General features: G+C 39.5%; 1 protein-coding gene across 4 annotated transcripts in view; it reads left to right on the top strand.

Moving 5' to 3' along the window:
- Positions 1–6,836: 6,836 nt before the first annotated feature.
- Positions 6,837–16,380, top strand: part of YTHDC1 (YTH N6-methyladenosine RNA binding protein C1) — a 35,934-nt gene continuing 26,390 nt past the window's right edge. For all 4 annotated transcript variants that reach the window (XM_019631992.1, XM_019631991.1, XM_019631990.1 and 1 more), the window contains exon 1: positions 6,837–7,236. In XM_019631992.1, the coding sequence (XP_019487537.1) occupies positions 7,209–7,236 (28 nt within the window). In that variant the 5' untranslated portion in view covers positions 6,837–7,208. The remainder of the gene's footprint in view (positions 7,237–16,380) is intronic.

The following is a 16,380-nucleotide window of genomic DNA, read 5'->3' as shown; positions in this document are numbered from 1 at the left end:
GGCTGCAAGACAAAATGGATAATCCTTCCCACCACTTTACATGTGCCAAGGAATTATATTGGTCAAAAAAGGGGAATTGTCAAGGGTATTAGTACATGAATGTTACCAGGTATGGGAAATTACATGCTTGACCAGGTCAGGACAAGGCAGGAACCAGAACATAGCCAGAGGCAGCGGCAGGGTGCTGATTTATGTCAGGACAAACATTGATTTTGATCAGACAGTCTCTAAAGGGGATTTGCAGGATGCTACCTCTGTTCTGGCCCTGTCCAGCTTGTGAGACAGACAGCAGTCATGTCATGCAACAGGCTCTCCTCCACAGCAAGCTAGGCTTTATGCATGTGAAGGTTCAGATAGGCATCTTAATAAAAAATACACAGCCCTATCTTGTATTCTCCTCTCACTTACACACACTTGGTTAGGAAACTCTCTTAATTCTAAATCAGGCTCTTCAGAATGAGCAGAAACAAAGCCCCAAGTGGAAAAGACCAAAAGACAAAGACTATGGGAGTGTCAGTTTCTTTACTGGTTTGACCAACTATTATAAACACAGTTGCATTATGCAATAATGAGTTTTATTTTGAAATTAGACTAACATTCTTCATGTGCAAGTTTAAAAATAAAATATTTCAAAAACACTGAAGACAGTAATGTAATCCTCATGTACTCACTAATGTTATTACTTTGCCATATGTTCCAGGTCTTTTTGGTCTTTAAATAAATAAAGCATATCTGATGAAAGTTGAAGTCCTCCTAGTATTTATTCCTTCTCCATTTCATTTCTTCCTCCCTTTCCAGGAGTAAACACTTTTTTTTTGGTTGTTGTTTTGTTTTTTTCTAAGATTTTATTGGGGAATTGGGGGAGGGGAACAGAGAAGTTGCTGTCCTTTTGTTCTTCAGTCTAGTTGTGGAGGACGTTGCTTCACTGGCCCATGTTGGTATTATATGATCATTGCGCTCTTCCTGGCTGAGGCAGTCAGCCTCTGGCCATTGGACCGCCGCTCACAGCGGCTCACGGTGGCTCATGGTGGTTCACAGTGGCCGACTGCTCTTGCCAACTGCTGGCCACTCATGGTAGCTCACGGCAGCCCACTGAAGCAGGGGCTGCAGCCTACACAGTTGCCGGCCACTCACGGCAGCCCAGCTCTAGGTTGAGCTGTTGTTCACCATCTTACTGTAGAGGGTGCAGCATCATTGGCCCATGTGGGAACCGAACCAGTGGCCCTGCTGCTCAGAGCTTGTGCTCCCAAGCCAACTCTTAACCAACTGAGCCATTTGGCTAGCCCCAGTAAATACTGTTCTGAAGATAATTTCTGGTCTATAACTTTGTATTTTTCATACATGATTTCTGTATCTATAAAAGAATGTATTTTTTGTTTTTAACATTTAAATAACAGCATCATACCATATATAGAAATCTGAAAACTCTTTTTTTACTTAATATTGTGTTTTCTAAATCTAACCATGTTTATACAGGTAACTTTAGTTCATTTTTTACTTATTTATTTCTAGTTCATTTTGAATGCTGTATTGCATAACTGTATATGAATATAACACAAATTATCTATGCAGTTAATGTTGTATTTCATGCCTTGGTATGAATATGTCACGCTTTATTGATTTATGTATCTATTTGTCTTACTAAATATACCTCTGTCTTGTTTATTATAGCTTTATAATAGGTCTTGAAATCAGGTAGTGCTAGTCCTCCAAAATTGTTTTGTTTTCCAAAATTGTTTTGGCTATCCTAGGTCATTTTCATTTCCCCACAAATTCAAATTCACCTGTCAATTTCTATAAGAAAGGCCACTGTGATTTCAATTGGAATTGCTTTGAATCTATAGGTCAGTTTAGGGAGAATTGACATCAATATTGAGTCTTTAATGCATGATGAGTATCTCTTTCTTTATTTAGGTCTTCTTTGATTTCTGTCAACACTGTTTTGTAGTTTTCAGTATTCCTAAGTATTTTTTTATGCTGTTGTAAATGTTTTAAAATTTCATTTCCAACTGTTTGTTGGTATGTTTAGAAGTACAATTGATTTTTACATATGACATTGTGTATTAGATATCTATTTCTGTGTAACAACACACCCCCTAAGTTTAGTGGCTTAAAAACAACTTTAAGTACCTATTATCTCTCACAGTTTCTGTGAGTCAGGAATTTCAAAACTACTCAGCTAGGTAGTTCTGACTCATGAAATTGTAGTCAAATTAGGGCTGAAATCATATGAAGACTGATCACTGAAATTGAGTATTGTAGATTGGATTTATGCTTTATAGGTACAGATCTGTGGAAAGCCCAAGTTGTTCCTTAACTTTAACATACAAGGGTCTTCAATTTTTGTTTTCCCTGTGAATCTTGCTGAGCATTGGTTTTAGTCTTTGAGTAGGTCATGATTAGACTTTATCTTAGGCCAATGTCCTTATTCTTATGGTGTGGCCTTTCTGGTGTATCAGCTAGATATCAGGGGCTTGATGAAGTATTGATGAAGTCTCTTCCTAGAAGGGCTACCTCTCCAATGTTCTCTACCACTGCTCTTTACCTTGCTTTGTTTGTGCTCTAGTATCTCTGTTCTGGTATCAACCTAAAAGTAGCTGAAATCTGGTAATCCTTTCATGGTTCTTCCCTGCACAGGTTACCTCTGTGCACTTTTTATTGCTACCTAAATTCTGTTAATCTCAATTCAGAATTCATACCATCAGTTTAAAAGGAGCTTCACCCTTCAGAAGCTGTGCTGTATTTAAAAAATAATATTGTGATATTTCCTGAGGTCTGAAGAGAATTGGCTGTACATTTTCAGTTTACCCATGAATCTATCTAGAGTCATTTAGTACCACATTTTCTGGTTAGTTTCAGCAACAACAATTAGTATAACAATCTACCTTTCCTGTGCTACAGAAATAACAACAATAGCTCCAGCTTATTGAACACTTAACTGCCTTTTTCTAACCCTTTTATAGCAACTCTTTCAAACTAATTCCTAAATTTTCCTTTATAAAAATCACTAAAGATTAGAGGTTAATTTCTCTAAGTCCTCATGTGAGTGGTACAGCCAGAATTTGTACTGGCTCACTATGACTGCAAATCCTGTGCTCTTTATCACTATACAATCATTTACATGAATAAACGAACAAATCTAGAGCTCAATCCCTTAAAACCCTGAAAACTTTTCCTTCTTATAAACATAATGAAAGACAATAACATTTTTAAGAAGTTGTACTCTTTTTTTACATAACTTTATTTTAATAACAAAGATTTAGATATAGAATATTTACATTAAAGCTTATTTTCAATTCTTACTACTGATAGGATAAATATGGACTAGGAAAAATGTCATCTTTTTAAAAAGATTTTATTGGGGATTTGGGGGAGGGGAACAGTGCTGGGGAATCGGGGAAGGGGAACAGACAAGTTACCATCCCTTTGTTCTTCAGTCTAGTTGTGGAGGCCATCGCTTCACTGGCCCATGTTGGTATTGTGGTCATTGTGCTCTTCCCGGCTGAGGCAGATTGGTCGCCGGCTCACAGTGGCTCATGGCAGCTCATGACAGCTCATGCCGGCTGCCAGCCACTCAATGGTAGCTCATGGAAGCCCACTGCAGCCCCACTGCAGCTTATGCCATCGTCAGTGACTCAAAGCAGCCCAGCTCCAGGTCGAGCTGTTGTTCACCATTTTAGCTGTAGAGGGCACAGCGTCACTGACCCACGTGGGATCTGAACTGGTGGCCCTGCTACTCAGAGCTCACGCTCCCAAGCCAACTCTTAACTGATGAGCCACTTGGCCAGCCCTCACCTCAATTTTCTTGGCTTGTTTCTCTTGCAGTACCTTACTTTAAAGTTATTAAAGAAAATCTCAAATATTAAAAAAAAAGCAGAGAGAAGAGTATGTCTATTCACATATGCATAACCCAGTTTCAAATCATGGGCAAAACTTATTTCCTCAATAACTCCCACCCATATCCCATTGCCATCTACCAGTATACATTAAAGTAAATCCCAGGTGCCATATCATTTCATCTGTAAATATTTTAGTATCATGAAGTTATAAACTTTTTTTTAAAACTTTATTGGGGAACAATGTGTTTTTTCCAGGACCCATCAACTCCAAGTCGATTTGTTATCCTTCAATCTTAGTTGTGGAGGGTGCAGCTCAGCTCCAAGTCTAATCACCATTTTCAATATAGTGCTGGAGTCGAACTGGCAACCTTATTAAGAGCATGTGATCTAACCAACTGTGCCATCCAGTCGCCCATTGGCAGCTCATCTCAAGCTGTCTTCAATCTAGTTGTGGACGGTGCAGCTCACTGGCCCATGTGGGAATCGAACCGGCAACCTTGTTGCTCAGAGCACACACTCTAATCAATTGAGCCACCTGGTTGTCCTAAACATTCTTTCATAAACATAACTTATTACAACAAAAAAATTAACAGCAATTCTTTCGAAATCATCAGACATTCATTCATTGTTCAAAGCTTGGTGGTGTGTGTATATTCATGTACTCAAAGTGGTATCCAAAACAGGCCATAGCATTACTTTTTACAGCTGCTATAATAAAGTACCAGAAACTGGTGGCTTAAAATAGAAATTTGTCTCATAGTTCTAAAAGGTAGAAGTCTGAAATCAAGGTGTTGACAGTGCCTTATTTCTTCTGAAACCTATAGGGAAGAATCCTTCTCCTTGCTTGTCTAGCTTCTGGCTTTTTCTGGACCACTCTAAACTCCTTGAAAAGAGAAACCGGATCCTACACTATATATGTCTTTTTAACCCCAGAGCCTAGAATAAACTTGGGCCTGAATAGGGATTTATTAAATACTAGTTGACTGAATAAGTGAATAGAACATTATATAAAACTTTTATTGATTCAGCTTTTTTTAACCTAACCATTGAATATTAACCAGAATTGAACCATTGGCAGATATGCCACCTAGGACCTCTTTTTTTTTTTTTTTTAAAGATTTTATTGGAGATTGGGGGAGGGGAACAATGCTGGGGAATTGGGGAAAGGGAACAGACACGTTGCTGTTGTTTTGTTCTTCAGTCTAGTTGTGGAGGATGTTGCTTCACTGGCCCAAGCTGGCACCATCATTGTGCTCTTCCTGGGTGAGACAGATCAGTCGCTGGCCTCTGGACGGCCGCTCACGGCGGCTGCTGCTGGCCGCTCATGCTGGCTGCTGGCTACACACGGTAGCCCATGGCAGCCCACTGCAGCAGGGGACTGCAGCTTATGCCGTCGCCGGCAACCCAAGGCAGCCCAGCTCCAGGTCAAGCTGTTGTTCACCATCTTAGCTGTAGAGGGCAGTGTCACTGGCCCTCATATGTGGGATCTGACCCAGGGCCTTCTGGCGTCCCAAGCCAGCTCTTAACCAATGCGCCACTTGGCCGTCCCCTAGGGCCTCTTTTTATATGAAAACTATCTTGCCCACTACCCTTGCCTTTCTCCCCTTCATCTAAGTTAACAGTCTTTTAGTTCTCCACTAGGTTTTATTTTCTGTTTTTGTTGACTCTATCTATCCTCTATTCCCTCCCCAGTCTGAGTGACATGCCCCTAAGGACTCCAATAATATCCTGAGCTTACTCTATATGAGGCAGTGTGTACTATCAAGTGGGTGGGGGCTGGAGCCAAATTATCTGGGTTTGAGCCATGTTACTACTACTCCTGACCTTCTGCACTTAACTTCATATCACTTCACTTTCCCTTTATGTAAAATAAAGCTAGTAATATAACTTAATTGGTTTTTTGGAAGATGAAATCAGACTGTGTAGGTCAAGTTCTCAAAAGAGCACCCGGCACACAGTAAATAACACAATTTGTAGCTGTTATTCTTACACAGTAATTTGCTACTTTGTCTCTTCCCTATGTTACATTAAAAGTTCCTTAAAGGCAGAAGTACTGCCTGTTCACCCTTGATTCCTAAGCATCTGATACATAGCTGGATTTTGTATTTAAATTGTTTTTATTTGTGTTTTTCCCATGCTTAAATAAATCTTTCCACTGCCTTCAGTTTGGTCTCAACTTGTTACAATGACCATCAAGGACCAAGACACTCTAGACTCTTTCTATGAACATGGTATTTGTTTTTATATAACAATGTTACCTTTTTTCCTTCAAATTATCTTTCCCTATAAAGCCAGTTATGAAGCAGTGAAACAAAATTATTTTCACTCCTTTGAACAATGAACTTAAAGTTTCCTTGCAGATTTTACCATAATATGTAGTTAAGTAATTTTTGGTCACTTCTGGAGTTTCAATTTCTCAAGTCTGTTTAAATCAATTGTGTACCCCAGAGTCTCCATAAATGTTTACATCAAATCTGTTATGTGAATTATGAAGCTATTTTAAAATACAAATAATTCATTTTCTCTATTAAAGACAAAACTAGTAGGCTTTTGTGACAAGTGAGCTGGTTGCATCCTGAGCTGCCTTTGGGTAAGTAAGCCTGGGACACCAACTAAGAAAGCACCTCCAGTACTCATAGCCGATCAAGTGGTGGCTGCCAAAGGGCCGAGCCAGACTTGTCCTAAATAAGTCTTCGGTTCCCAGAACTGAAGCAGGAGTCCTGCGGAGCGACAGAAAACATCTTTGCCCTGAGGCTGGAAGGTCCGCCAGTAAGTGTTTCAGGTGAGAAAACTGAGCCATCTAAGCGCAGTACACGCAGCCAACTGACCCGCAAATAACTCACACAACCTAATTTATGGAAAGACTTATTCCAGGGACATCCGGGCTGCAGGAGGCGGGACGATGTGCTGACGTTACGCCACGTTCTCTGGCATGTTCCGCTTCCCCGCCCCTCTCCGCACTGTGACGTTCCCAGGGAGGAACGAAGCGTAAACAGCGCAGGGCATTTTGGGAGCGGGAGTGTTTCACGCAGGAAGCAGGCTCCATTTTAGCGCCTCTGGCCGTTGCCATCTGTTTCCCTAGTCTTCCCCTTTACCTCCTCCCGTCCCCGAGTCGCAGCGAGAAGGCTGGGCCTAGCCCTCCGGAGGCTGGAGTGCAAAGAGGGAAGAGAGCAAGGGAAGAAGCGGGGAGAAAAAGGGTGAGTCGAGAAAGGCGAGTGGTGGAGGCCAAGGTGCGAAGCCCGCAGCCCGGCGGACGGACTGACGGACGTGCCCGTGCTAGTGCTGCCGCGGCTGAGGCCACCGCGCGAGTCGCGTCGGAACGGCGACGGCGGCGGCGGCAGCGGCAGCAGCGGAAACAGGAGAGGAGCAATGGCGGCCGACAGCCGGGAGGAGAAAGGTTAGTGCGGAGAAAGGTGACGGGCGGAGGCGGGGCTCGGGAGAGGGTCGGTGGAACCGCGGTTCTTGATTGCGGGGTGGGGGTTGGGGAGGTTAGCTTGCCCCGCGCGGAGCCGGTCCCCCACTCCGAGACACTTGGACTCATTGGAAGAGACAAGGCCTGGCCTTTCCTTCTTGGTCTCCATTTGACCTAACACTTCATCTTAGCCTACGGTTTTTCTTTGATTCTAATTCTCCACTTTCCGCTTAGCTGTCCTGGGCGCGGCTGAGAGAAAGCCTCTTCTGAGTTGCGGGCCCTTAGGTTTATTTCCTGGTTGGTTTATGCGTATGTAATGCGTCTTTTCAGCACATCCTTTTCTGTTAGGCTACGTTTCAAAGCCCTTAATGCCACGATCAAAGCTGGTAGTCTAGTAAGTGAGCGTATTTAAGAAGTATAGGTGGATTATTAATCTCGAGAAATATCTACAAGTAACTTCAGTCTGTTCCTGTTACGTGGGCAAGGTGGCAAGAATTGCCCGTTTGGTTCTTCGAATACTTATTTTGGAAAACATGTTGTTTGAAAAAAGGTAATTATATGAGTTGGGCCTGGCAAAAACAATTCTGGCCACTATTTTGATAGAAACAAGTTGTGCATAGCTTCCAGAGGGTATAACCGGGAACAGATGGGTGTCATTTATAGAGTTGGAGGAATAAATTAACGGAGAAATATAGGAAGAAATGATGGTATCCGAATGGAACGTCATGCCTTTTGAAATACCGACCTCTCTGGACCAGGAGATGTGAATGTAGGTCCTGGATCAATACATGTTTGGAGATTAGATGCTTCCTTAAGTTCTTTTCCAACCCTATAATTAGCATGATAGTTTTGGAAAGGTTATATTTGATAAAAAAGAAAAAATATTGTACAGCTACCGTTCTGTATTTCACAGATCTACCCTTCTATGTGCCTAATTAATTTGGGGTGGGGATTTGTTAAATGGGCTCTAGAATCTATAGTTGCGCCAGGCCTGTGCTTTTTTCTTCTCTAATTTTTCTCAAGAAGGGTCTTCATACTTCAAATTGCGCTAGGATAGCAACAGTTTTGGGAAGGGGAGTGGGTGGGAATGTTGTTAAGATATTGCTCCTATCTTAAAGCAGCTCAATGATTAATTAGGTTATAGTAGTTTAATTTCTTAAGTGAATCCTAAAAAATCTCCATCCCTACTTTTTTGAGAAATTGGAAGGAATGTGAATATAGGATTGCATGGTGTTAGTGAATAAAGGAAACAGCTTTTAATGAGTAAAGTCAGTTATTAAACTAGATGATTTTAATCATAACTAGTCAACATTTGATTGTTTCAGAGTGTAATCTGTGAGCTTCGTGTATAGGAGTGGATGGATGGTTGCAGTGGGTGAGAGGAACCAAATACAAAATGAGTAAAACTCAGTACTCTCAAGAATTCATTAAGATGATCATAGTTATAAATCAGTAATAGACACTGTAATGTACATTGAGGAAGGAAAGTGGGTGATGTTTTGAATATTTTGTTTTAGAAACAGATTTATTGATGATAATGCAGTCCAAATACATACTTTATAATTGGGAAGTAGTAATGCACCTATTACCAATACTTAGTATAAATTGTCCAATTTTTGAAAGGCCTAACGTTTCTGTAGTTTTAAAAAAACTTAATATCTATACTTGAACTTATGTAGGTATTTTAAAACTTCTGATATAAGTGCTTATTTTTATAGTTTAGATCAAAGGTTATCTCTAGTTTACTGGGGAAGCTAGCAAATAATGTCCTACCAGAATTGCTTATTTAATTTTGGAATGGGAAGATTTCTAGAATAACTCACTTTGTAAATAAGGAAACTGAGGCCCAGGGTATCTCACTTACTTGATCATTGTCACCCAGCTAGAATAATAGCCAGAATTAGAAGCAACTCTTGACTCTTCCTTCTCATACTTGAACAAGAGAAAGTAGGAAGCTAAGTATTTACTGTCATCAGTTAAGAAACATTAGAAAATTATAAAGATAACCCCTGTAAGAATCTTAGACATGTCACCTTTTAAATGATTACATAAATCAGGTCCCTCCTAAATGATTTCATAAATGGTGTAAGATTTTGAAAAGAAAATAGTTTAAGTTGCAGAGATTTGCTATTAATCACAGAACAGTTAAAAGACTTGGTTATAAAGTCCTTCGATTATTGGGCTTTGTACATTAGCTGTGGAATAAACACATTAAGTTCTATAGTGCTTCTGTGATGCCCATACTTAGAAACTGAAGCCTATATAATTGGAAAACTTGCCAGCTGCCTCTGATTCCTGTGGTGATTCCAAAAAGTAGATTTGAAGGACGTTGAAAGAAACATCTTTTATATTATAAACACCTTGTATAAATTTTATTTAAGCTTTTATAAAGTTCTCTCCAAAGCATAGTTATAAAAGTGTAACGTACCCAGTGTGGATAATTACCATTTTTATAAGTAACATGTTTTCTGTATTACCAAACTGGAAGCTCCAAGAGGGCCCGGAGTGTGTCTCTTGTTCACGAGGTTCCCTTGTACAGTAATTGTGTCTTGTGCCTTGCATGAATTCTTTACAAGGTTGTAAATCGTTAGCCCAAGGAATTCATTAATAACTGACCATTTTTGTGACATTTGCTATCTGTCCAAAGCCAAGAGTTTCGAAGTTTAAATTATATATGTACACTGATGCAGGCAAATACATATAAATATATACACACAGTTATATGTATGCACACATGTATATACATACTGTGGCCCTCACTATAATAAGTCAATAAAATTGACTTTCTTGGTCCACTTTAGTTAGGGATCTGTAAAGTATAAAGTGTGTATTTGATATGCTAACGTATTTGTTTTACCCATAGTAGAAGTAGGATAAAAAATTTAAAATGCTGTCCTTAGACTTCAATTGTATGCTTTTGGGAAGACAAGAAATTTGGATGGGATGGGAAATCCTAGTCTCTACACTTCATGTAGAGGAATGACAGTTTTGAATGTCACAAAAGTAACTGATGTAAAATGTAACACAAGGGGAGGTTCTAAGAAATCTTGTTCAATTGTCAAACCCCACTCAAACTATAATAACTGAATAAAATAAAAAGTATAATGTATTCTGGTGCCCTGTTTTGGAAAACAAAATGTATAGTAAATTTAGCTGCCCAGTTTTCTTCCTTTAAACACTCTGGATTTAAGTCTGATGCTGGACCCTGAAATAAATAATACTTTGTATCTCCTAACGGAGAAGCTTCTGGGGGTCAAAAAAGGAAAAACAAACCAAAAAAACTGCATCTCAGTTAAAGGTCAATTTTCTATGCTGATATCCCTGAGGTTAAGGTTTGTGGTCTTCCTGGGCCAGGTTTTTCAAGATTAAGGTTTAATTCTGGTATAGTGGAAAGAGCACTACATTTGGATTCTTAGTTATGAGATTTTAAGTCATCACTTTTAATTCTGTGGGCTTCATTTTGGAATTCTTGTTACATACATAACCTTCTAAAGGTTAAAACTACTTTGAAAGCTAGTTAGATTTTTAAGTTCCCCTGTTTATCTAAAACAAACAAAAATCCCCCAATCAAGCAACAAAATAAAATACAAGCCTTGTTACTTCTAATATCTTAACAGATTTTGAACAGGCTCTAAAAATGATTCTTTTTATTTTCTTGTTTTGCCTCCTATACCCCTAAATCTGTACATTTATCTCAAAACTCAATTTGTTAACAGTTTGAGATGATAAGTGAGATTGTGCTAGCTTGTACCAGTGATCATAATGAAGTTCATATACATTATATATTGTGAATGCAAAACATTCACAGATGATTGCACTTCTACAGAGGACTCAAGCTAGCAGCAGCCTGCTTTGTTTTGTTTTTAACTGAGGCAACATTTAAAAGTCATACAATTCCAAATAAAAATCTGAATTCGGGGATCCTCTTGAAAATTTGGAAGATTTGACAATATGTGCTTGCATTGTGTCAAGGCCGTTAACCCACTGGATTGAGAAGGCTTGTCCCCTTTAGTATTCCTACTTTTTCACGAAGTATCATATGCTAAAACTAGAGTTGTTGGGTGTCCCTGTGCCTCAGTGTCTGTTGAACTGAACCTTCAATTTATTTGCAGTTATTTAATATCAGTATTTTATTCAGGAGTTGCAGGCGTATATGCATACTAAGGTTAGGCAGATGAAGTACTTGTTTAATACAATAGGTGATGGTGAGTATTAGGTTAAAAAAGTAAAACCAAGTATGGTCTGTGTTCAGGCAGTATTAGTAAATACACTGGGTTTACCAGGCATAAACCCAGATTTTCTCATGCAAAACCTTGACATATATTATCTTCTCTGTGTCTTAACAGAAGACTATCAGGACTGCTCCTGATATTGGAGCCTCTAATGATTAAATAGTCCTTTAAAAAATATAGGATCTGGGGCCTGCCGAGTGGTGCATTGGTTAAGAACTGGCTTGGGATGTCAGAGGGCCCCGGTTCGGATCCCACATATGAGGGCCAGTGATACTGTCCTCTACAACTAAGATGCTGAACAACAGCTCATTCTGGAGCTGGGCTGCCGTGAGTTGCTGGCAAAGGCGTAGGCTACAGCCCCTGCTGCGGTGGGTTGCCATGGGCTACCATGTGTAGCCAGCAGCCAACGTGAGCGGCCAGCAGCCGTAGTGAATGGGCTGTCCTGAAGCTGGCAACTGATCTGCCTCTCCTGGGAAGAGTGCAATGATGGTGCCAACTTGGGCCAGTGAAGAAACGTCCTCCACAACTAGACTGAAGAACAAAAGGACAGCGACTTGTCTGTTCCCCTTCCCCCAATTCCCCAGTGCTGCTCCCATCCCCAGTTCTCCAATTTAAAAAAAAAAAAAAAAAATATATATATATATATATATATATATATATATAGGATCTGGATTTTTTATATTAAATCTTTTAGAGTTTTCAAAAAAAACAAGATTCATTTTTTTTCAGGCTGTTACGAGTATAACTTTTGGGTTGATTTGAATTTTAGCTGTAAATGGAAACATTGAAGCATTTTGTGTTTCTTTGAGCTAATTCATTGCACTGACATGTGAGAGAATTCATTTTATTGTGGCATGTTAAATTTAGTTCTCCACGTTTTAAAATAATTTTTAAAGACCACAACTTTTTTTTTAAGATATAATTGGGGAATTGGGGGAGGGGAAGAGACAAGTTGCTGTCCTTTTGTTCTTCAGTCTAGTTGTGGAGGACTTCGCTTCCCTGGCCCATGTTGGTATTGTTGCGCTCTTCCTGGGTGAGGCAGATGGGTCACCGCCCTTTGGATAGTGGCTCACTGCAGCTCACGAAAGCTCACGCCCACTGCTGGCCAGCCCCACTGCAGCCTATGCCTTCACCGGTGACTCATGGCAGCCCAGCTCCAGGTCGAACTGTTATTCACCATCTTAGCTGTAGAGGGCGCAGCATCACTGGCCCTCATGTGGGATCCGAACCGGGGCCCTGCTGCTCAGAACTGACACTCCTAAGCCAATTCCTAACCAACGCACCACTTAGCCGGCCACCAAGCCAACTCTTAACCTACTAACCACTTGGCAGGCCCAGACCATAACTCTTTATGTAGACTTACCAAAGAAACTTAATGTGAGGTGTTTTATCATAGAAATACTGTATTAGAGTTATTTTTATCATACATGAGTCATATGTTCATAGAACTCTTCTTAACCTGGCGTTTGCTAATCCTTGTTAATTTAATTATTATCCTTAGGTTGGGTTGCTGCTGTCAAACTACTATGAAGTAATTGAATATATACATATTTCTATACAGAATAATAATGTTAAATTTCAGGACAGAGAGTGATTTGAAACATTTATTAAGGTAATTTAAAGAAAGTCACCCTAGAGAACTTGCCGACATTACTGTATCTCTCAAAGAGTTATTTCTTTCCAAAAAGGATATGCCAGTGATAATTGGTCTCTAACCAGCAGTAGCTTCTGAAAATATTAAAATAATCTTTCTTCATGGCCAATTCATTCAAAATTGAAAAAATGAATTAAAAAATGTGCTAAGTGTACTTTTCTAGCCAATGAAAGAAGGGGTCAGAGGAAGCAGTTTGTTAGCTTTATAACCCAATACTGTAAACTTTCATTTTTTTAAAACCAGATTTTGGGCTTTAGAAATACACCTTACAGAGGGTGACCAGTTAGCTCAGTTGGTTAGAGCGTGGTGCTGATAACACCAAGGTTGCCGGTTCGATCCCCGCATGGGCCACTGTGAGTTACGCCCTCCTTAAAAGAGTCAACTGTGCCATTGTAGCATGAAAGCAATGTGTAACCAATGACCATGGCTGTTCCCCAATTAAAAAAAAATTTTTTTTAAGTACACCTTACAGTTATAATTAATCATTAAATTTAAACAAAACTAAATAGATGTTCATTTTGAAAACATCTACCAAGTATCTGACACTTCTCCCAGCAATAAATGGAGTCTTTGTCTCCTGTTTTTTTGTTTTGGTTTTTTAAATTAAAGTTTATTGGGGTGACAATTGTTAGTAGATTTACATAGGTATCAGTTGTATAATTCTGTAATACATCATCAATATATCACATTGTGTGTTCACCACCCAGATTCCATTCTCCTTCCATCACCATACATTTGATCCCATTTACCCTCATCTACCACCCCCTCTCCCCTTACCCTCTGGTACCTCATCCACCACTCTCCTCCCCACTTACCCTCACCTACCACTCCCCTACCCTCTTACCACTAAACTGTTGTTTAAACCTGAGTACATAGACTGTTGTGATTACCTCTGAATAAAATGTCGTAGTGTTGCTTAGCTTCTTCTGCCTGGCCCTTTCTCTGTTGGGATCTGTACCTCTTTTTTTTTTATTGTTAGTGCACAGAACAATGCAATAGTTATCCTTTTCACCCCTCACAAAGTAACAACCCCCCTTCCCCCATCTGCTGCCCTCCCACCCCCGATATCCATGCTTGTCTATTACAATTCCATTGACTCCATTCCCACACTCTACTCCGCGTCCCGTGACTATATGTATATATAATTATAGTTGACATACATTATAATTCAACATCAGCTTCAAATATAAGTGCGGTGGTCAGGCCTCTACACTGTCTATGAAGTGGTCTCTCTAACAAGACATGAGTCCATCTGGCCCCCTAAAAAATACTTACAACATTATTGATTATATTCCCCAGACTGTCTTGTCTGTCCCTGAGGCCATATTGTAGTTGCCAATTTGTATTGTCACGTCCCTTCCCCTTCTCCTTCATTCCCACCCCCTCCTAACTAGCAACCCTCAGTTTTTCCTCTGTCTCTGAGACTATTTCTGTTTACATTTCTCATTTATTCAGTTTTTTAGAATCCACGTAGAAGTAGATCAGATGGCGTTTGTCTTTCTCTGACTGACTTATTTCACTTAGCATAATGTTCTCTAGTTCCATCCATATTGTTGCAAATGGTACTATTTCCTCCTCCTTTATAGCTGAGTAATACTCCATTGTGTAAATGTACCATAGTTTATTAATCCAGTCGTCTACCGATGGGCATTTTGGTTGTTTCCAAGTCTTAGCTATTGTGAATAGCGCCACAGTGAACATAGGGGTGCATATGTTTTTTCGGATTAATGTCTTGGGTTTTTCTGGATAAATACCTAAGAGTAGAATTGCTGGGTCATAAGGTAGTTGCATTTCCAGTTTTTTGAGATACCTCCATACTGATATCCATAGTGGCTGCACCTGTCTGCAGTCCCACCAGCAGTGCACCAGGGTTCCCTTTTCCCCACAACCTCGCCAGCATTTGTTATTTGTTGATTTATTGATGATAGCCATCCTGACCGGGGTAAGGTGCTATCTCATTGTGGTTTTTATTTGCATTTCTCTAATGATTAGTGAAGTGAACATTTTTTCATATGCCTGTTGGGCATCTGTATGTCCTCTTTGGAGAAATGTCTCTTCATATCCTCTGCCCATTTTTTAATTGGGTTGTTTTTTTGGTGTTGAGTTGCATGAGCGTTTTATATATTTTGGATATTAACCCCTTATCAGATATCTCATTGACAAATATCTTCTCCCATTCATTAGGCTTCCTTTTTGTTTTATTGATGGTTTCTTTTGTTGTGAAAAAACTTTTAAGTTTGATGTAGTCCCATGTGTTCATTTTTTCTTTTACTTCCCTAGCCCGCGGGGATGTATCAGTAAAAATATTGCTCAGGGTAATGTCTGCAAATTTAGACCCTATATTTTCTTCTAGGAGTTTTATGGTTTCAGGTCTTACATTTAAGTCTTTAGTCCATTTTGAATTTGTTCTTGTATATGACATAAGGAGGTGGTCCAGTTTCATTTTTTTGCATGTGTCAGTCCCATTTTCCCAGCACCATTTATTAAATAGACTATCTTTAGCCCAATGTAAATTCTTGCTTCCCTTGTCATAGAGTAACTGCCCGTATAAGCCTGGATTTAATTCTGGGCTCTCTATTCTGTTCCATTGATCTATGTGCCTATTTTTATGCCAGTACCATACTGTTTTGATTACTGTAGCCTTGTACATTCTAATGTCTGGAAGCGTGATCCCTCCCCCGATTTTGTTCTTATTTCTCAGGATTGCCATGGCTATTCGGGGTCTTTTTTGGTTCCATATAAATTTTAGGATTATATTTTCTATTTCTGTGAAAAATGCCCTAGGTAGTTTGATAGGAATTGTATTGAATCTATATATTGCTTTAGGCAATATGGACATTTTAACTATATTAATTCTTCCTATCCATGAGCATAGAATGTTTTTCCCTTTGTATCTTCTTTTATTTCTTTCTTCAGTGTCTTACAGTTTTCAGAGTACAGGTCTTTTACTTCTTTGGTTAAATTTATTCCCAAGTATTTTATAGTTCTTGAAGTGATTGTAAACGGAATTGTTTTTCTTAATTTTTCCTTCCGATAGTTTATTATTGGTATATACAAATGCGACTGATTTCTGAGTATTGATTTTTTATCCTGCTACCTTACTGAATTTGTCTATTAGTTCCAATAGTTTTTTGATGGAGTCTTTAGGGTCCTCTATAGTATCATATCATCTGCATGTAATGACAGTTTTACTTCCTCCTTGCCAATGTGGAGGATCTGTACCTCTTCAGAGGCCTAAACTAC

The sequence above is a fragment of the Hipposideros armiger genome, unplaced genomic scaffold (assembly GCF_001890085.2).
Source record: "Hipposideros armiger isolate ML-2016 unplaced genomic scaffold, ASM189008v1 scaffold_1059, whole genome shotgun sequence".
In the NCBI taxonomy this organism is placed as follows: Eukaryota; Metazoa; Chordata; class Mammalia; order Chiroptera; family Hipposideridae; genus Hipposideros; species Hipposideros armiger.
The sequence above is the reverse complement of the archived record's forward strand: the minus strand, read 5'-3'. Positions and strand labels throughout refer to the sequence as shown.